At 28.9% G+C, this 22,154-nt stretch overlaps 1 protein-coding gene across 2 annotated transcripts; it reads right to left on the bottom strand.

Annotated features, from left to right (window-relative positions):
- Window positions 1-4,916: 4,916 nt before the first annotated feature.
- On the bottom strand, window positions 4,917-10,427 carry LOC105771165 ((E,E)-geranyllinalool synthase). Of its 2 annotated transcripts, none has more exons than XM_052631688.1 (12): window positions 10,028-10,427; window positions 9,723-9,915; window positions 9,390-9,616; window positions 9,180-9,303; window positions 8,974-9,095; window positions 8,640-8,875; window positions 8,434-8,549; window positions 6,858-6,956; window positions 6,563-6,778; window positions 6,337-6,466; window positions 5,643-5,894; window positions 4,917-5,563 (listed from the first exon to the last, which is right to left on the bottom strand). In XM_052631688.1, exons 1-12 carry the CDS (start codon window positions 10,353-10,355, stop codon window positions 5,066-5,068), a joined length of 2,541 nt encoding a protein of 846 aa, XP_052487648.1. In that variant the 5' UTR covers window positions 10,356-10,427; the 3' UTR covers window positions 4,917-5,065. The 2 variants fall into 2 exon arrangements, with proteins under 2 accessions (XP_052487648.1, XP_012448032.1); XM_012592578.2 differs by having other exon boundaries at window positions 4,917-5,566; window positions 10,028-10,425.
- Window positions 10,428-22,154: the final 11,727 nt, after the last annotated feature.

Here is a 22,154-nt window from a genome sequence, read left to right as displayed (position 1 = left end):
AAGATACAATGATTTGACATTTTAAAGTTGTGTGATGTCATCACTTATATTTTCTAAAAAATAAAAGAAAAGAAAATATGTTACGTGATATAATTTTGAGTGTTATGTTATATTTTAATTGAATTAAAGTTTAAATGATTAAATAGAAAAATTACAAATTTAAACTCAACATAGACGCATTAAAATTAAAAATAAGGTTAAAATTCACAAAATTTAGTACCAAATGTTATTTTAATCAAAAAGAGAAAGATTGCGTTTATTAAACTTATGTTAACAAGATTCCAATAAAGATAGAAGCCAAATTAAAAGTGGCAAAGAAAAGCAAAGCACAATAAGAGAAAAATAAAAGCATAAACAGACATGGATTTCAATCTCAAATATACGGAATTAGAATTGGAAGTCAAAATAAATATTTTTGAACTTAATCGATCAGTACGTTGATAGTGATATATAACTTATTTTATGATACTTTTACATCCTCGATATTTAAAATAAAACTTGAAGACCTAAGGCTCCAAAATACCACAAACACGTGATACTCGTTTAGATTGGGTGACCATGTCTATCTCATTTATGGTCAGTGCTTGACTTTGGTTCCTAGACCACTAAGGAAGAATACTAACAACACAAATAAATCAAAGACGACGGAAAAGGTTGTACATGTAAATCCAAGAAAGGAGCAAGTAAAGAAAGAAATTAGCCACACAATGTTCAAACACAATCATATATATATATATATATATATATATACATATTAAATTATAACATTAAAAATCATAAATTTTTTAAAAAGCCCTCAAAATCTTAGAACTTGGGAAATTAAAAAAATCATACCTATTTTTGAAAATTATAAAAAATTAAAATTATAAGTATGCAAAACTCCAAAAAAATTAAAAATGAAAGAAATTGTTCGTTTGAAATTTTAAGTTTTTTTTATAGAATATTTTAGAATTTAATGGTATTTTGACTTAAAAACTCAAAATTCCTTTAAAATATAAAAAATCTAAAATTCCGAGAAATACCATTAAATTCTACGATTTTCTAACAAACACATTTTAAAAAATTTATGAAAAATTTAAAGAGCTTTTAAAAGTTTTGCATACTTATAATTTAAAAACTTCTTTTATAAATTTGAAAAATAGATAATGATTTTTTAGTTTTTAATTTCCCAAGTTTTAATATTTTTGAGATTTTTTAAAAAATTTAAGTAATTTTTAACATAAATAATGAAAGTGATAAAAATAATGTGAGTATGAAAATGAGAAATGAATTATAAGGGATTAAGGGTGAGCCGGAATCATACACATTAACTTCGGTGTTAATGTTCATTTTGGATTTCTTTTTCTTAGCAGTGTATGATGTCATCTTTCTTTTTTCATCTATCACGTCATCATTAAGGGTTGGACCATGACGGCTTCTATCTTAACCATACAAAGTGTTTTGGTCCGCTCTTGCTCATTGTCATTATCCCGCTCTTGCTCCTACCGAGATTGAGGTAGTATTACAATTGATTTGTTTGAAATTTAGTTGCAGCTGATATAATTAAAATCATGTATAAATTAATATTTTTATAGATTAGACTATAAGAATACTCATCTAATTATATATTTGGTTTAGCTTAATTGGCATGGACGTTGTTGCCAATTCAGGAGGAGGTGGGTTCGAGTACATTGAAGTGCATTATCCTCCTATTTATAGGTCAGGAAGTAGTTTTAGATATTGTTTAAAACAAAGAAAAGATATGATCATAATCTATAATGAGATTATTCAAAAAAGAAAATTTGTACACATGATTTTATTTTGTCGTTAATTCAATAACAAAAGTTTAACGCGAGCTTTTTGTTGGCTTAACAACAAATTTAGCCCTTTATGTTTATACTTTCTAATTAAAAATTTGACAAATTTGTTATTTTGATTAAAAATTTAGCCCTTTTTGTTATCATGATTTAAAAATTTAACAAATTTAACCCTTAATATTTACAAAATTTGTTATTTTGATTACAAAGAAAACATCTTGATTGGAGTAATCAAACTTACTAATTAAACATCTGTCTAATTCAACATTATTAATTGATTTTCATGTTTAATATATAAGTAATATCATCTATTAGAATAAGTCTTGAATGTAATGATAAGACACATTACATATTCAAGAGAATAACGGAGTTTGAACCTTAAATAGAATATTGCTAAAGGGACAACTCAAACCTCAAACATAAATTGGAAGACAGACAAAAAAAAAAAAAACACACACACACACACACAACACTCAATTTAGGGGTGAGCAAAATTCGATTCGACTCGAAAAAATTGAAAAAAAATTGAATTTCGAGTTAAACGAATCGAGTTATTCGAGTTAATCGAGTTATTCTAATCAACTCGAATTTTTTTCGAATTTCGAGTTCGAATCGAGTTGAGTTTTCGAATTCGAATAATTCGAATATCAAACTATAATATTTTACATTTTTACCCCAAACTCCCAAACCTTTTTACTTTTCCCTCAAAACTTTTACTCCTTCCTACTTTCCCCCCAAAACTTTTACTCCCCTCCCCTCCCAACCCCCCAATCTACCCAAAATCCATTTCCCATCAAAATTTTACTCTCCCATTTATTTTTTCTCAAAATTTTACTCCCAAAAACCCTCAAAACCTTTTATTTTCCCCAAAATTTTACTCCTCCCACTTTTCCCCTAAAACTTTTATTCCTTCCCATCCCACCTCCCATCTATCCCAAACCCTCCCCCTCCAATTTTTTTAATATTTTCCTCCAAAATTTTACTCCCCTATTTACTTTCCTCAAACTTTTATTCCCCAAAACTTTTATTTTTCCCCTAAACTTTTACTTCTCACCCTTTACTCTCAAATAAAAATCAAAATATCCACAAAAAAAATCACTAAACATAAATAGTAATAATTTTATTTATATCTACTATTTATATTATTAAATTAAATTTCATATTTTATATTATTTATATTATTGAATTGTTTAGTCATATTGAATATTTATATTAAAATTGAATTATTAATTATGCCATAAAATATTCGTGTTAAAATTTTATATTGGTATAAATTTCACATTTTATTTTTAAAATAACTTTTATTAAAAAATTATATTTTTACATTTAGTATATTTTTAATTCTACAATACATAGTGACAAGAATCAAGATAATTGAAACAATTAAGCAAGTAAAGAAGCTAACCAAGATATAAAAATTAATAAATAAATTATGAAGTGATGAAAGTTAATAAAAATTTGATTAAGGTGGACAAATTTTATTACGATGGGTGACAATGGTTATAAGGACCCAAAATTAATTTTTAAAATTTAACTCGAACAAATATATTCGATTCGATTCGAGAAAACTTCAAATAAAGTTAAAATGATAAAATGAGATTCGAAAACTCGATTAACTTGAAAATTTTCGATTCGATTCGATTCGATTCGATCGAATGCTCACCCCTAACTCAATCTCTTTCCTTAAATGGGACCAAAAGGGGAAAAATGTTGGCTAGCATCTCTATTCGGGATAACGTCACCCACAAAAGCTCCATTTCTTGTATATGCAATCCCTCTTAAACATTTAATATAGCCAAACAAATACAACAATAAAAAAACCCAGATGTAAAGTATACCAACAAATATGAAAAATCAAAAAGCTTAACAATGATGTAGGCATGTGAGAATATTTTAGACTAAAATAATTAGTTTTTTTTTAATTTAGGATCAAATTAATAGAATGTATAAATATTAGAGGCCTAAATATATTATTAGGTCAATAAAAAATTCATGTTAAACTTATGTTAAAGTTAACAGTAACTAATAGGAGAGTGACTAAAATATTTAATTTAAAAAGTTTAAGTAATTAAATAAAAAATTAATAGTTAAGTGACCAAAATAGAACTAAATACATATTTGGATGATTATTCTTGGAATTTGGGGTTGTTAGTGTATATGTCTTTGGCGTAAAGTAGTTATATAATTTTTAAAAATTATAAATATATTATAAATAAAAGTTTAATTAAGCTACTCGAATTGAGTATTAAAGTTGTTCATTTGTTCGATAGTGTAAGATTAGCTCAACAATAACTAAATCAAATTAAAAAAAGGTGTTGTTTAGTAAATTAAAAAGAAATTTTAATACTAAATAAATGTAAATTTTAAATACTAAATTAATTATATATTTCGATTTACAAAAGAAATTATTTATTTCTTAGCTTTAATTTTATTAATATAATATTTTATATTATTTTAAATAATTTTGGATAAAATTATATGATAGTTTGAATATATAAATATTTAAAAGATAACATAATATTTTTATTAAAATAAAATCAACTCAATATTTTCAAGCTTAAACTATAATTATTTATATTATTTAATATTTTTGTTGAAAATTTTATATAGTTGTTCTTCTCTATAATAATCTCCCTCCATTTAATTATAACAACTAAATTTGTTGTAAAATTGATTTTTATATTTTATTTTTAACTTTTATAACAACTTTTCATCTATAAAATAACAAGTACACTCTTTACTAAATTATAATTTTTATAACATTCTCTTATCTTCAAATTTAGTAAAATTAATTCTATTTTTAAATGAATTAAAAATTAATAAATTTTATTTAAGATATTATTTCAATGAAAATTTTAAAATTATTTTTAATAAAATAAAATTTTGAAAGGATTTATGAAATAGGTAAATTATAAGAGGGAGGGTAAAGTCCTAATAACAACATGATTAGGACGACTCAAACTCAGGTCACACCTAGGGGTGATGAACACCATGATCGTCAAATCAACACACGGTGTTCAAAACACATAACTTTCGTAACTTAAAAATACTGATATCTTATTTAGTTTTTTTATCATTAAAGCACTGTTTATTTGTGTAGAGGACACTAAAACTATTGGATGCGCCACCATAAACATTCATTTAATTAACACATATTTCGTCTTCTTCAACGAATTCAACAGGGATCCACCTCCACAAGGGAAGTATATACACTTTATTTCTATTATACATTATTGTTCCCAAAACTATGCAGGGTTTGACCTATTTGATTAGGCGAAGGACAACCTAAAACTTGGAGTGATAAACATATTAACATATCCGCGCCTAGCAATGGGCAAAGAAGCTTGGTATCCTATAATTCTTCTCTTCTGATATTTGAATGGTCGTATAACAAGCTGCTGAGAACTTATTGTTGTTTGAAGTTCCTTGTTCGAACCAGACAGTGAAGGAAGAGGAACCAATGGCTTCCATGTCCCAACATCTAGAGGAACATATATAGCCTTTTGTATGTCTTGAATCATCTCTGTATTGGAATCGTACCGGTTGCTGGAGTTGAAGAACATCTGAAACACTTTCATGCACGATAAGTGAAGTCGCCTCGATTCAACGGGCAAATCACTTAATCCGTTCATCAAAGCATGCTTAAATAACTCTTTCCTCTTTTTGTCGATCAAGTCCCGCATGAAGGTGATCGAGTCGTCGATGTTTGCATCCGGGTTTTCCTTCATGTAAAGCAATGCGTAGTTCATTTTCCCATCTTCTATTTCCTTCTGTCACAATTAGCTTCCTTATGAATACAAAGAGGTTTTAGATGAAAGGAAGGATTGCAGGGGTTTTACAATTTACCTGGTAGCTTTGTATGTCATTCAACAAACGAGTTATAAGCATGGTGAGTTTGGTAATGGTCTTGTACTCGGCGGCAGTGGGGCTGATTTCAGCATTCGGCGAGCTTGATTTCAGGAAGAATGAAGCCGGAAGAACCAGTGTATGTGCAGCGATAGATGTGGTGGCTGTTCGAAGGTACTCATCAGTTGATGGCATGTATCCACTTTTGCTCCATTTGGCCTCCATAAGCCATGAATCAAATGTCTCACACCACTGCATCAAATGTTTATTTCGTTAATGTTATTGACATGCTAATCAGATTGGACAGTGCCTAATTTCAACATTGTTTCACTTAGCGCCGACCAAAAAAACCTGGAAATTCAAAATCCAATTCAACTGTGGTGTGTTGATGATTTTCGGAATATAAATTAAAAAATTGCAATTGTTTAAACTGAACAAAAAGTTATTGTTTCAAATAAATGAAGTGAATAAATATTTTATATTTAAAATAGTGAAAATAGTTTTAAATTTTTATATAAAAATATTATTGATTATTTTTTATTTAGTTGGAAAATTAATTTTTTTTAAAAATTTTAAACTCGATGAAATTAACAAAATCCAAAACTAAAATGAAAAAAAATAAAGAATGAAACCGAATTACTTTAGAGTAAATGAAAATTTAAGAATTCCGCAACCGAGCAAAACCGCCACTTACTATTTGCTGTAGATAACTTGTTATATCGGTTCCTTGGTGTTGCCGATATTTTTCAGCAGTTTCTTTCACAAGATTATCAAGGGCATCAAAGATGGCCTTACTGTGCCCGCCTACTCCTGTACCATCCCATCTGTTATGTGCAACCATTATCAACAATTAAAGGTATTCAGCACGTTCCCAAATAATCTAGTATTAATTATGCTTTTATTGTTGGTGCATTAATGACCTTGTAACAGCATCAATGAGGATGTTAAGGTCATTTAGAGAAGCTTCCATGTCAAAAAAATCATCAGCGACCGTAATCAATATAGCACTTTTGGCCACCAGCATTCGGATGTGGGAGTCATAAGGCAGGGAAAGGCTGGCAGAGATGGCGAAGTAGCAATACATGGTTTTCTCTCGACCAAATCCCATATCACTAAGACCCCATTTCAGACACCAGCTGTTGCCATTAAACAAACAAGCGCCTGTCAGAAGAAGAAGAAAAAGAAGAAGAAGAAGAAGAATTCAGTTTTCCTTACCTTTTCAATTCAGCCATTTCCTTCTTGTAAATTGACTGCCTAAACTCATAATCTGCTACAGCAAGTTGCACTAACTTTTCATTTTTAGCCCTTGATATCCTGAAAACCGGCAATTCAGTGTTATACTTACTCAGCAAGCCAATTTTTGTTTTTATTTTTCCAATTTTCGTGTTCTGGTGTAGATCAAACCCATATAACTTGACTCAATAAATTCATCAAAATATCCTCTTTTAATTCAGTAAATGATTTTATATTTTCGGTTTAGAATTTTATAATATTTTGTTGCATTTTAACTACTTTGTTTTGGTAACATTTTAATGCATAATTCAGCATTTTAATTATATCATTTTTCTCACTTTATTTTTTTAACTTTTGTGTCCTTCTGCCATTAAAAAAATTTTCGTTGTCACATGATGTCACAATGTCATAATCATGAATTATTTTTAAAAATCTTTAAATTATAAAATATATTATTTTAAAAATCCAAGTACATAACCCTGCTCACGATAGCTCAAATAAACTTGGATTGAATTTCTTTTACTTGCTTACGTTTGGTTTGGACTTTTTTTTTACAATTTTTAACAAATTTAATATATTTTAAAAAATTGTAGTAATTTTATATTTTTAAATTTTATGTAAAAGTATAATAATTTTATTTTTAAAATTTAATCTTAAATCCAATTTAAGCGTTTACATAAAATATATAATATATATTTTACCATTTTATAATTTCCAGTGAATTTTTGTAAGTTTTTTTTTATCATTTTAATAATGTGCAGTAATTTTTATAATTTTATTATAATTTTATGATTTCTAAACAAAATCAGATGACATGACGGAACACAATTGGCTGGAGTTATTTTTAACAACAAAAGGATTGTGAGCATCAATAATGTTAGGTAGGGGTGCGTAAATTTTGGATAAAATCGAATTATCGATCGATTAACTGAATTAATTTGGTTGGGGTCAGTTAATAAATTTTTGAAAGTTCGATTAACAGTTTATTCAGTACGAAATCAGTTAATTAATCGAATTAACTGAAATTTTATATTTTTTATATACATTTTACATATATTAAATTTGGTTAATTTGATTAATTTTTTATATGTTTTATACTTTTTTAACTAAATATATATATAAATATAAATTTCGATTAACTAACCGAATTAATAAAAAAGTTTAGTTCAATTAACGGTTAAAGATTTAAAAGGATTGGTTAATTCAGTTAATGGTACTTTGGGTCGGTTAACCGATTGAATACTCTTAATTAATTATAGGTCTAGGAACACTGAATAACTTTGGTTCTTGATATGAGAAAAAAAAAGTTTAACGGATCAAATTGAAAAAATGACATACTTTAGAGACTAAACGGTGCATTAAGCCTAATTAATAACTTATTTAATTTCATATGAAAAATAAAATAATATAAAAAATATGTAATAATTTGAGATAGCGAAATCAGAAAGTTTCGTAAAATTATTTATATTTTTAAATTCAAGATAGGGACGGAAGTCTATTTAAGATTGGGGCGAGCTAAAGACGGTCTCGCACCGTTGCGATGGCCGAGTACTTGTACCTGTGAAAGCAGGTTTTTCCTGGCCACAAAGCATTCATCTCATTCTGTTCAATCCACGCTCTGTGTTCCAAGTGATCCAATCGCGCCACCCATGGAAGACTCAGCTCCTCCTCCATCTATTCAAACCCACATTGCACATATTTAGTATATATGTGCCTCACAAATTCAATTACCATTTCATTATAAGAGGCAACAAAATAGGATACCATTCTCTGAAAGGCGGACGATTTTGTAAAAACGTCATTATCTGATCCAGTTCCCTTACTTACAACTTTCTCCAGAACTTTCCTGGAAAATGATCTTGCTTCCTCCAGTTCGTATTCTCCGGAAAACATAACATCCGTGGCTCTATAAACATTAAGCATCACGCTTGAGAAAAATTCCTGATTTTTCTCTATATGATCTACAATTTCATCATCATTCAAGAACCAACACAAGCTCCCTGCACGCATATGGAAAACCATGGATTTAGAGTTTGAAAAAGATCACGTCCATTGCACTATATTGCATGAAATTTGGTTAAAAAAGCCAAAAACTTACATGGGGATATGTTATAACCATGCATGCGAAGGAGTCGAAATGCCAAAGAGTCCTTTTGTAGTTGGGTTGCAACTGAAGCAACACTATTGCTTTTCTCTGATGATGATTCCTTAGTATAAGTCCTGAAAATTACCGTCATTAATTTGTAAAAATATTTTAACGTGTGTGTTAAAATGAAATAAATAAAGCAGTGCATGGGTCATTACTGGTAAACTTGGGTCAAAATCTCTTCAATCTGCTGCGTGAAATGTTCAGCCAATCCCAACCGTTCAAGTTGATTGGCCAAACCAAGTTTTATTAGCTCTTCATCCATTGGATACGTCGGCGGGACTACAACAAATTTTTGTGAAGGTATAGCCAAAAATTCGAAGCCAAAAAAAAACTAATAAAGATGACGACTATGATGCCTACTTTACCTCCATTATTGCCACATTTTTCAATTAGCGATTGCAAGTAAGCTAAGCAGTCTTTATTCCCGGTAGCCATGAATGCACATGCAGTTGCTGAAGGGGATTGGAATAATGAGCCATCACCACTCAAGTTCTTCATTATTTCTTGTTCATTAGCGGCGTACAATGAAGGCAACACTTCGAGGTATGATAATAATGAAGGATAGGCACCGCCAGCAGCAAGTTCCTTATCACTACCCCAACAAAAAACAAAGTTGGACCTTAATTGATGAATTTTGCAGTTTAACTATACATATTAATAACGCTTATGAATTACTTAGGTTCTGGTTTACAAATAACCTTTCTAGGATTTGTTCTCGTTCAAAGAAAATATCCATCAACAACCCTTTCAAATGGTGGGGGAAGTCCAGGTCTAGGCCAGTTTTACGTGCAAGTTCAATCATCCCAGGGAAAACAATGGCAAACCAACGAGGAAACTGGTTTTGATGTCCTGCTAGGAGATACTCTGCGTTTGCTCGAATAAAAGCCAGTCCTGAAACACATTATCATAATAAAGAATTGCGTGTTAAAAGGGTAATTGGAGAGCAATAACACATGCCAGAGAATAATTATGCTTCACTTTCCACCGAAATTTGATTTAATACCTTTCTCTGCATTTTCCTTCCCCACATTCCACTTTTTGAGAGCAATAACAGAAGCCAGAGTAGCAGGCAAAGACTCGAGGGTGGGGTTGCCATGAGCGTCACACTCTCCCCAAAACCCTTCTTGGGTCTGGTTTTTGAGCACCCAATCCAAGCAAACCCTGAACATGGGTTCCATAGAGCATGGTTGGTTCGAATCTGCAGGAACCATGGCTAACCAGGCAGTGTCGTAAGCAGAAGGTGAAACAAAAGAGTAAGAATCGATGTCCAATAACGTCTCTTCCTTCATCATTTTAACTAAAGCTTCGATTGAATCCTTTGAAAGCTCCATTCCAGAGAAAATGTAATCAACCGAAATCCGATAACTTTAAAGTGTTACAAATTTCTTAGATCAATGAGTAGTGGTACGATTTATAGTAATTGTAGTTCCCGCAGACCGTGTTCCACAAAAAATTGTCGAGCTCCCACACGTGAATCTCGTTGCAATGTGTTCCCGTTGGATGCCATTAGTTCTTTAAACAAAATAAGTGGAAGACATAATTTTAAATTAAACTATCAAATTATGCATGCTTTTAAAGAAAAATCAAATTATGTATTTTTCAATGAAAAGTCGATTGTAAACAAAGTGGGATTTGGAGAGGATGCAAGTGGAGTGGAGCCCAAATGCTGCAGTCCCTCTTTAAATTCCCCTCAACGTGGTTAACGTTTGCTGACGATTATTTTTGTTAATGAAAATAATAAGTTAACACTTATGTACGTAAATGATTCGGTTTTTATAGTGATCATCGGTGCTGCTTAATACATTGACAACACCGCCCCTTATCATTAATCAATTATTGGCATTTAAAAAAATATTTTTTGGGTGCCACCACTATGTCAAGTGGCATCCGTTAAAATTTTAAAAAATATGTTTTTTAAGTATAGCCATCGTGTTAGGCGGTATTAGTGATATTTAAAAAAGACTATACTAAAAAAAGTAGTTCGAAGCTTTAGTTATTGTTTTAGAAGATTTGGAGCTAGTTATGGGGACATGAACCATAAAAGTCAACAAGAAGGAGGAAATCTCTTCTTCGGTGGCTATTAAGTACGATGACTAGAGTTTTCAATTGAAAAAAAAAAGGGAAAAAAAAACTGAACATGGCGACTCGGGTTTTCAATTGAGAAAAAGAAAGGAAATTTGAATAGAAAAGAAAAAGAGAGTATGAAAAACAAAAAATCAAATATAGTAAAGGAAAGATAATAACATATATGAAAAATAGAAATATGAAAGGAAATTTAATATTTTATAGAAAATACATATCTCTATTTTCCATATCTATTATTCTATTTTACATAGTTTCCTCTCTTGTCCCACTATAGTTTCCTCTCTTGTCCCACTATTTTCTCTCATATCTCTTTTTTTCCACTCTCATCTCATCTAAAATTATTTTTTGAAATAATATTTTATGAAAATACATATCTCTATTCTCTATTTACAGATCTTTATTTTACATGTACTCAAACTAAATATATTTTCTATTCTACTCTATTTAAATAGAAATTTCATTTAAATAAAAATTGAAATTTTTGTTTTTGGATTTTTTTTGAATAATCTCATTAAATGTTTCGATTATATATATTTTTTGACACAATGCCTAAAAGTACCCATAGCCCTTTTTTAACCCATAAATAGGAGGATAATATTCTTCAGTACACTCAAACCCACGTTCTCTTGCATTGGCAGCAATGCCCATACCAATCTTTTTAAAACTTCAATTAAAATTTTCAAAATTATTAAAATATTTCAATTTGTATACACAATCAACCCTTACATTGTACGGGATAAAAATTTGATTTATTATATATTACTATTTTATAACTATATTTGTAATTATAAAGTTTATCTAAAGGTTGTTAATGAATTTTATATATTATCTCAAATGAATGCAGGTTCTAGTTTGGGTTGAGAGGTGGATGCAATCATGTCATGGTGAACGAAAAAGACTAGGGGGTATTAATGGGTTAGGTTATTCGTTCAGGTCTTAAGACTCATTCAAAATTTGGAAGGGTTTAAGCAAAAAATATTAGACTCGAAAAATGAGTTTGGGCGAAAAAATTAGGTCCGTTTAAAATATAGGTTGGACTCGGGCTTAAATTTCAAGCCCAAGCCCGGCCCGACCTGTTTTTAAGTTTATAATATTTTATATTTGTAACACCCCAAACTCGGTCTAAACGTTATGACCGAATATGGTGATGTCACATTGTAACACCCCTTACCCGTATTCGACGCCAGAATAGGATACGAGGCATTACTAGAAGACATACATTTGCATACGTATTAAACCGAGTTACAAAATTTCATCCGAATTAAAACTTTCAAATTATTAACGTGCTTTTATAATTCTTTACAACATATCCTCAAAATATTATATTCATAACAAATAGGGCCTACGAGACCCAATATTTACTCATGTAATTCAAAACTTCATTTCCATTTCATTCAATTCACAATTTCTCATGTTCAAAATTCAAATCAATTTCTCAATCCAATATATATATTTCAATCATCTAAGAATATAATTCAAGTTACACGAACTTACCAGGCTAAATTGCAGAAATACCAAAATTCAGGGACATTTTGGTAATTTTTTATTTTCCTCGAATTTCCACTCAATCTTGATATAAATTAATATTTCATTCAATTTATTAATTTAAATAAAAAAACAATTCATTTCATACAATTTGGTCACTATTTGACATCTTTACCAATTTACCCTTAAAATATTACTTTTATTCAATTTAGTCCTTAAACCTAAAACATGCAAATTGACCATTTTTAATGAGAACTCATGCTAGTTGAATAATCATTTATTTTCCCCCTCCTCCTCTCCATTCCACATCCTTAATGTATATAACATGCTTATATGTAACATTATCTATAATTTCAGTATTTATTTGTTCATTCAAAGCTGTCCACTTGAGTCACAGTCACTAAATTATTTATATCTTGAGCTACGGAACTCCAAATTAAGATTCAATAAATTCCTATGAAACTAGACTCACATATCTTCTTACCATAAGATTTTCAGAATATTTGGTTTAGCCAATAAGTACAATTTATTCTTTAAAGTCATCCCTGTTCTGCTATCTGACAGTTCCGACCCTTCTTCACTAAAAATTAATTATCTCCTCGTACAGGATTCGGATGATGTTACCATTTGTTTCTCTTGAAAATAGACCCATTCAGGATTTTCAAAATATAAATTTAAGTCTCTAATTATTCTTATTCAATTTTTGATGATTTTCCAAAGTCAGAACAGGGGAACCCGAATTCATTCTGACCTTGTCTCACAAAATTTATTATATCTCATGATTTAAATTTTATTACTTACACCGTTTCTTCTATGAGAAACTAGACTTAATAAGCTTTAATTCCACATTTTTTTCATCCTCTAATTAGATTTTCACAATTTATGGTGATTTTTCAAAGTTAACCTACTGCTGCTGTCCAAAACTGTTTTGGTGCAAGATGTTGATTACTAAGTTTATAACTCCCTAATTCCCTTTCTCTATAATATTTCCCATCATTTTCACTTATTTCCCTTCACTAATATATCAAGAACATAAGACTTTATTTAATAAAACTCTACTATAACATCATTTCCATGCCATTTCAACAATAACAAACTTAAAAATATATTGAAATCTTGATGTTCTTACCTTGTGCTATTGATTTTAATCTTTAACTTGATTTTCTCTCTCTTCCAGCTTTTACTTCTTGAATCTAACTTGACATTCTATCTCCCCATTGTCTCCTTGTTATTTTTCTCTCTTGGAAGCTATGGAAATTCTTTTGATTTCTAGGTGAAAATAGTGAATTTTTGGTGAAAGGACCAAATTGTAAAGAAAGCAAAACTTTTTTCTTCTCTTTTCTTCTAACGTTGGGTGCATGGAAAGATGATAAGTTGCTATTTTTGAACTTTTTAATACAATCAATTTCTTTGATTAGATGGTTAAATGATGGTGGTTTTGTCATTGAGTCCCAAGTTTGATTCATTTTTTACTCACATTTATATTTTTTATTTCATGAGATTTTAAGCTTCTTTTTTTAATGAATGTTTTAACATATTAGAATATGAATAAAATATTTATTAATTCAAAAGATGAATTAAAATAAAAATAATATATTTATTAATTAAAAATAAAAATTGAAACGAAATAAAAATTTCAATTGTGTTTAGAAAAGGAAATTGAACATGATAAAATCATTATTATTTAACCATTTAACTAAAGAAGCTAATATGTTTAAAATATTCATTAAAAAAGAAGAAGCAGCAGCTTAAAACAATATGAAATAAAAAAATATAAATGTGAGTGAAAGAGAAATCAAACCTGAGACTCGAAGATAAAACCACTACCATTTAACCATCCAACCAAAGAAATTGATCGTATTAAAAAAGTCAAAAATTGTAACTTAAAGGGAAAACGTGCTCAACTGGACGTGCTTTCACACGCTCTTTTAAAAAATGACCTATTTCACTAAATAAAATTAGAAACGACCTAAAGACCGAATTAAAAAAAAAATTGACATGTCCTTCAAATTTAACCTGACATATCTAATTATTTTTTTTCTTAAAAGGTTTTTAACCTATAAAGTACTATTTTTGAGAAAATAAAATAGAAAAAGAAAAAGTTCTGAACCTGTTGAACATGATGTGACGTTTAGCATACTTTTTAATTTAAAATATAATTTTTAAAATATGAGGAAAAACGTATTTTTTGATAGATCATATGTCGTATTTTGTCTTTTTCCGCAAAATAGTAAACCGATCCTCAGACATGTCGAGTTGATTTAAAAGAAAATATATATTCTTTTTCCTAGGTGTATATTTCTAGAAAAAATCAAAATAACGTGGCAATCATGACAGAAAAAGCACGGTTACGTCATAGATGAATTGGTTAAAAATATTGAAAAGTGGTTTTAAATTGGTTAAATTTTGTTAGTAACTTTTGTATTTTGTAATTATTATGAGTTTAGTTTTGTATTTTAATTTTATATTTTCAAATTTTGAAATATTAGTTCTGATCTAAACAACAACAATTAGATCAAATTTGTTAAATTTAATTATTAATCTTGTACTATACGCACTATTGTAGATTTGGTCCATATTATTCAATTGAGTCATTCAAAGTATATATTATTTGAATTTTAAAATTTTAGTCTTAACACAAATGACAATAATTAATCTATTAATTGAGTTTTAGTGAGTAATATGTGAAAATAATAAACTTATATGTTATTACACATATGATAATATGCTTGATGCATCAAATTTTGAAAATAATGAACTTAATAAGCTAACTGTAATCATTTCGTGAGAACTAAAATTTTCAAATTTAAAAAATAAAATCCACAACTTCTACAAAATATATCAACTAATAATAAAATTGAATCTTTTAAATTTCTTCACCATTAATGTTAGGGAATTAAAATCCGATTTGAATTTCTAAACATTAAGGGTGCATTCATTCTCGAAAACAGAAAATAGTGAAGAAAACAAGTTTGATTAGAGATTTTAAAAGATTTTTTCAGAAAACGAAAAAGTGAAAACTAGAGAACTAAAACATATGTTTTCATTAACAAAAATGTTTTGGAAAAATAGAAAAACTTGAAAACAAGAGTTAATTTTCATTTTATGCATTAAATTTACTCTGGTTGGCCTTTTAGAAGCAATTTTTATTTTATAACTTTCAAATTTGTTGTTTTACTATTGTAATGTGTTTTAAATAATTATACTTTAATTTAATTAATTAATTAGTTTTGAAAACGGAAAACAAAAATTATTTTCAGTATTGAAAATAAATTTCTAATTCATTTTCAAATATATATATTTTAATTAAATATAGATTTGAGTCAAAAGTCAAACTTTTAAAATGAGATAAGTTGTCCTAATATTATTTAAAACACGAACCAAAACAAAAGAAGACAAACTCTAAACCCAGATTCTCTCCTTTCATTAGCGGATCAAACAGTAGTAGTCCGCATATTAGTCACTTTATTTGCTACAGAGGAACACAAATTACGAAAATAAAAATTAAAAATCAAATTATCTTTATCAAACCTACGACTTCTCTATACATGAGAATGGAAACAACAGAGAAAAGAAAGACGAAACCGCGTGGAAGGAATAGTCTTTTAATTATGAAATTGGGTTGTCGGGGTTTAATTATCGTCCATAAGAATTAAACATATTTCATAGTTCATACTCATTCATTTATCTTTTAGAAATAAATAAAATATAATAGTTCATATAACACTTGAATATTTCTTTTTACTTTCCCTTTTCCTCTTGTGTATAAATAAATACAAAGAAAACAAGTAATACTACATTTTTATATTAGTCTTATAATTTGCTTATTAAATGTTAATTTAAATTGTTTTACTTAATTTATCATTTAGTATTTGGGTTTGACATTTTCTATCAATGCAGTACCTGTGTTTTTGTCCAATGCATGTATTTGAATTTTAGAGTCGATTTGTTGAAAGTTAATTAGAAAAAAATTATTAATATTATTTATATTCTGCGTGAATTTATATAAAGGACAATGAGAAAATAATTATAAATATAAAATTATTTGTTTATAATATAACTACTAACTTCTTCTTCTTCTTTTTTATAATGAAGAAGGCAAAGGAAAATGTTGGGAAAGAAAGAAGAGAATTTGCCCCAATCTTTCATGTAATCAACAAAACAAACCACATTAGATCCAAGTTAATTATCATCAATGTTAAAGCTGACATCTAAGCTAGTAGAAGGATATGATTAGGATGATTGTTTTGGTACATCTTGAAATTTAGGAATGAATTAGAATTTAATCATAGTTTGAAGACGTTTTGTGAAATTATCCCCGTTTTTTTCAACCATTGTATAAGGTGTCATATATATAAATTTTATGTGGATTTTAACACTTTGTGTATTCATGTTTTGCCCAAAGAAATTTGAATCTTGAAGTTTAGTTTAATTTAAAACAATAGTTTAAAATTATAAATATTTTGCAAGAAATAAATGCTTTTATTATAAAACTAGTTTTTAATGTTACATGGGTTATGTATAAATTTATGCGTTTTATTTTTAATTAGATTTTAAAATCAATTAATTTTAAATAATATACATATAAGAAAGTAAACTATAACGTTAATTTGAAAAATAAAATAAAAATGAGTAAAACAACATGTAGCAATAATCATAGTTAGTAATAAATAGGAAAGATATTGAAACTAAATTAATAAACATATTTAATAATAGTGATTAAAAATAATTGTTGAAATTTGACTTTCTTTTCAAATAAATGCATAAAATATTTTTCACCTATGTCAAATAAATAACAAATAGGTAAAAAAGAAATGGTTTTAAAAGTGATTACTTCACATAGTTTAAATTTATAGAAAAAGTTAAAACTAATAATATCATAATACCATATTACCTCATTATCAACTAATATAGTCTCGATGACCCTCCCATGTCATTGTTGTTTCAATACGATTCGATATTACCTCTTGAAGAACCATGACTTTTATTACATCATCTTTTTTATATATAATTCTAACTTTATTACCGATAATTTGTCTTAGATGCTACTTAATTCAATATTTCTAATTACGAATATTATTTATAAAGCTAAATATAAATATTAATTGATATATAACTCTAATACTAATTAAGTGATAATTAAGATGCTTAAAGTTTTATTCAAGTAATAATTATATTTTACTTCAATAAACACATTTTTAAAAATTAGCACAACTTTTTTATGTCAAATTTTAACTAATAATTATAATTATCACAATTCTTATTCATATTTCATTCTTAGAGTTCTATCTAAATAATAACTCTTTATTAAAGTTAACACAATTTTTAATTAAAATCTTAAATTAAATTATAATTATTTTAAAAATTAATTTAGTAATATGTTGGAAAATAACCAATATTCTCGTCAATTCAAAAATTTTGTCAAACTCGAACTTATATATATATATATATATCTAGATTTATTATTTTTATAAATTTTCGATTTTATGTAATTTTCCAATTCAATTAAGATGGAAGTAATAAAAGAAATAAAAAATATAATTAAATGCATTGACGAATAGTATAGAGTCCAAGTCAACCATGATTTTTGTTAAGTTGGAAATTAAGTGCATGTACGATACCGTGGGGTTTCACGCTACACACAAAACATGCTTCAAGCTCTTTTGTCAAATTTCGTTTCAAACTACGCATCATGTTTGAACTAACGTCGCTTCTATTTATTATTTTTTGAATCAAAAGAGGATAAAATTTTAAACGATATGAGAATTTGTTATTATTATTACAGCCTTCTAAAATTTAGTAATTGATATGTAGAATTTTTAGATTTTATAAGTATGGTTTCAGTATGGTAAATTTAGTGAAAAATGTCGTTTTTTTTAAATAACAATTTAAACTAATTTTTACATTATTTAGGGAAATAAATCGTTCTTAAAGTTAGAAGCTAACGTGGTAAAAAAATGAGTTCTTTTATACGAAATACATTTTCTATTGTAGCGACCTAAAAACTTGGCTCGGGCGCTAGTCGACTTGATTATTGAAAATTTGAAAATAGAGTTTCGATTTTATTTAAAAAAAAAAGAGTCGCCACCGATATTTTTTTTAGGTGTGATCAGACACCTAATAAATCCTCTTTTTAATAGAAAAAATTATTTTATAAATTTTCTTTTTAAAAGGCCGAGTTTAGGTCCACGTCAAAATCCAGAGAAAATTAGAGTTCGGGAGTTGGTTACGCGCGAGGAAGGTATTAGCACCCTCATGACGCCCAAAAATTGATATTTCGTTAAGCGCACGTTGTTTTAATTTTCAAAGAATACGAGTTCAATTAAATATTTACTCGTGATCTGATTGAAACACGGGAATCTTTGTTTTGAAAGCGCGAGAATTTTGAAACACAATATTTTTTTTTGAAAACACGGAAATTTTGAACGCAAATTTCTAAAACACGAAAATTTTTGAAAACACGAAAATTTTTGAAACATGAGATTTTTTTTGAAAATACGAAAATTTATGAAATGCGAGAATTTTTTTTTTTTGAAAACTCAAATTTTTTTTAACACGAAAATTGTTGAAAACACGAAAATTTTTTTTGAAACACAGAATTTTTTTGAAAACACGGAAATTTTTGAAATACCGGAATTTTTGAAAACACAGATTTTTGAAACACGAATTTTTCGATTTTTCCTTAAAGACGTATCGTATTTAACACAAACCGGTGATAATCACTCAACATAACGATGAAATCATCGAATCGGTGTCAAATCGATTCAATTTAATATTTAATCGTGATTCTATTAAAACACGAGAAAGTTTTTTTCTAAAACACGAGAATTTTTAAATATTTTTTATTTTTAAAAGGGCGTATCGCTTTTAACACAAACCGATAATATTCACCCAATATAGCGATGAAATCAAAGATTTAATGTTAAATCGATTCGTTGCCTTATGCATTAAAATGATTTTTTATATTTTAAAAATGTAAATAAAATTATACGTAATAATATTTCTAAAAAAACTATTTTAAAAATCCTAATTTAATTGAAATGAGACAATATTTAAATAAATGGACTAAATTAAAATGGATTAAAAAAATTATCAAAAGCCCAAAGTTATGGGCTTGATCCAACGGGCTACGCAATTCGGGCTTTTTTTGGTTTTTTTCTTTTCTTCTTTTTTTCTCCTTTTTTTTCTCTGCAGATTGGGCTGCTCGGCACTGGGCTGGATGCTGGCCTGCTGCTGGAACGGGCCTGGGGGCCTGCTGGCGCTGGAACGGGCCTGCTGCTGGTTGGCCTGTTGGCTGCCTGGCCTGCTAGGCCTGCTGATTGGGCCTGGCCTGCTGCATTGGGCTGCTGCCTGGGATTGGGCCTGGCCTGCTGCTGGGGAGCTGCTGCTGTTTTTTTTCTCTGCTGGGCTGTTGTTTTGGGCTGCTGGGTGGTCTGCTTTCAAGGCGGGCCGGGTCGGGTCAACCCGACTGATTGTTTAATTTTTTGTCTATATATATTTTTTTAAAATTTTCCTTTTTTTCTTTTTTCTCTTTTTTGTTATTTCTTTTTTTTCTCTTCTTCTTCGGGCCGAACCCTAGCCTCACTGCTGTCGTTGAAGCTTCCTCTGTTCGGTGGTGCGATGGTCGGCGCTCCTCCCCTTCTCCGCCTCTCTCTCGTTTTTCTTCTTTGCTACTCTTTTTGTTGTTTTTGTTTGCTATTTTTTTTTCTCTTTTTGCTCACTGTTTTTATTTATTCTTTTGCTTGTTTGGGTTGTAGGTGATGGCAGTGGAAGGAAAGCAAAGGCGCGGCGGTGGACACAGTGATGGTGAAGGAACGGCCGAATTTTTGAGTTTTTTTTCTTTTGTTTTTTTTTGCTGCATTTTTTTTTTATCTTTTTTTTTTGCTTTTCTTTTTTGATTGATTGTGGCTTTTAGGTGGTGGTAAGGGGGAAAACGACGGTGGCGCGATGGCCGCGGTGACGGTGGCGGTCGCTCGGCTGGGTCTTTGCTGTTGTTTGGATTTTTTTGGTTTTTTCTTTTTTTCTTGGCTGTTAAAATCGAACCCCTCTTCTCTTCCAATTTTCTTTTTAATCCTCTTGATTTTGCTTTCTTTCCCTTGTCTTCAGGTGACAGTAGAGCAATTATGGCCTAGGGAGGCTGCCGGAGTAGCTGGAGGTGGCATGGAGGTGGCAGTGCATGCTTGGCTGCTAATTGGGGTGATTTGACAAGTCTAGAAGGACTAAACTGCAGAGGATGCAAAGCTTTTAAGGCAAAAGCGAATTTTAGAAAAATATGAGGCCAAAATGCAATCTCTAGAAAGTTTAGGGGCCCAAATGTAATTTTCAAAATATTAGGGGTCAAAATAAAAATTAGAGAAAAGTTAGGGGTCAAAATGTAATTTTGAAAAGTTTAGGGGCTAAAATGTAATTTATACTTTTTGTATTATTTTTTTAAAAAATTTTATTATTACTATTTTATTAATATTTAAATTTATTATGAAAACAAGAATTAAAAATGGACTAAAGCCCAAACAAGTCCAAAATCCAATTATTTAAAATCCAATTATCCAACGCCCACAGGCCCAACCATTGGGCCCAATCATTAGGCCCATATGAGGCAAGCCCAAAAAATCATAATAAATTTTTTTAAGAATATATATATATATATATATATATATATATTCATTAGAAAAAAAACAAAATAAATATGAAAGGGGATTAGAACTGATCATGGGCTTAGCTAGGTCAGGTTTGGCCCAACTAAGATTAAAAATGCTAAACTTGAGTTTGACCCGGCTCGCACGTATTAATTTTTTAAAATTATTTTTATATAAAAATAAATTTAAAAATACAATATATCAAATATACTAAAAACATTAAAAGAAATGTTTCTCAGCAAATTGAAAATAAATAATAAAAAAAGTCTTTATACTTAAATAACACTAAGATAGTTGCAATTAGACGAGTGGCCTAGCCTGAAGACCCGCCCGGAAAGTAGGAGGGTTTGGGAAAAAATATAGGCTCAAAAAATGAGCTTGGGAAAAAAGGTCTGTTTAGAAAATGGGTCGAGCCTCGAGTAAGGCTTTTTTGAGTCGGTCTCGTCCCTAATTTGCAAAGAGAAAAAAAATCTACTATTTTCTTACTGTTTTGTTACGATTTCACTATTATATTGCTACTATTTTATTGTTATTATTTGGATATTTTATAACTCTTATTTTATTGTTAATTTTGTTATTATTTTAGAGGCATTTGCTTGTTAAGTTGCACACATGTTAGTGTTATTTAAGTATAAAGATTTTTTTAAATTTTTTTTCAATTTATTGGGAAACATTTATTTTAAATTTTTAGTGTTTTGTGATGTATTATATATATATATATATATTAAAAATTATATAAAAAATTCAATACGGGCAGGCCAAGTCCGGGTTTTAATATTTTTATCAGGGCCGGGTTTGAGAAAAAATTTAGGCCCGTTTGGTAGGCTTGGGCCTAGCCCGAAAATGGGCCTAAAATTTTGTCAAGGCCCAACTCGACCCATGGACAAGTCCAATTGCAATTTAGCAAGCAAATGCCTCTAAAAC

This window comes from Gossypium raimondii, chromosome 5, assembly GCF_025698545.1.
Source record: "Gossypium raimondii isolate GPD5lz chromosome 5, ASM2569854v1, whole genome shotgun sequence".
NCBI lineage: Eukaryota > Viridiplantae > Streptophyta > Magnoliopsida > Malvales > Malvaceae > Gossypium > Gossypium raimondii.
This window is presented reverse-complemented; position numbering and strand designations above follow the sequence as displayed.

Coding starts and splice junctions, on each gene's coding strand:
- LOC105771165 (XM_012592578.2), bottom strand. CDS start 10,355: ATGGAGCTTTCAAAGGATTCAATCGAAGCTTTAGTTAAAATGATGAAG. Junction 9,916..10,027: donor GAAGGAAAATGCAGAGAAAG/GTATTAAATCAA, acceptor AATGTGTTTCAG/GACTGGCTTTTATTCGAGCA. Junction 9,617..9,722: donor CGAGAACAAATCCTAGAAAG/GTTATTTGTAAA, acceptor TTGTTGGGGTAG/TGATAAGGAACTTGCTGCTG.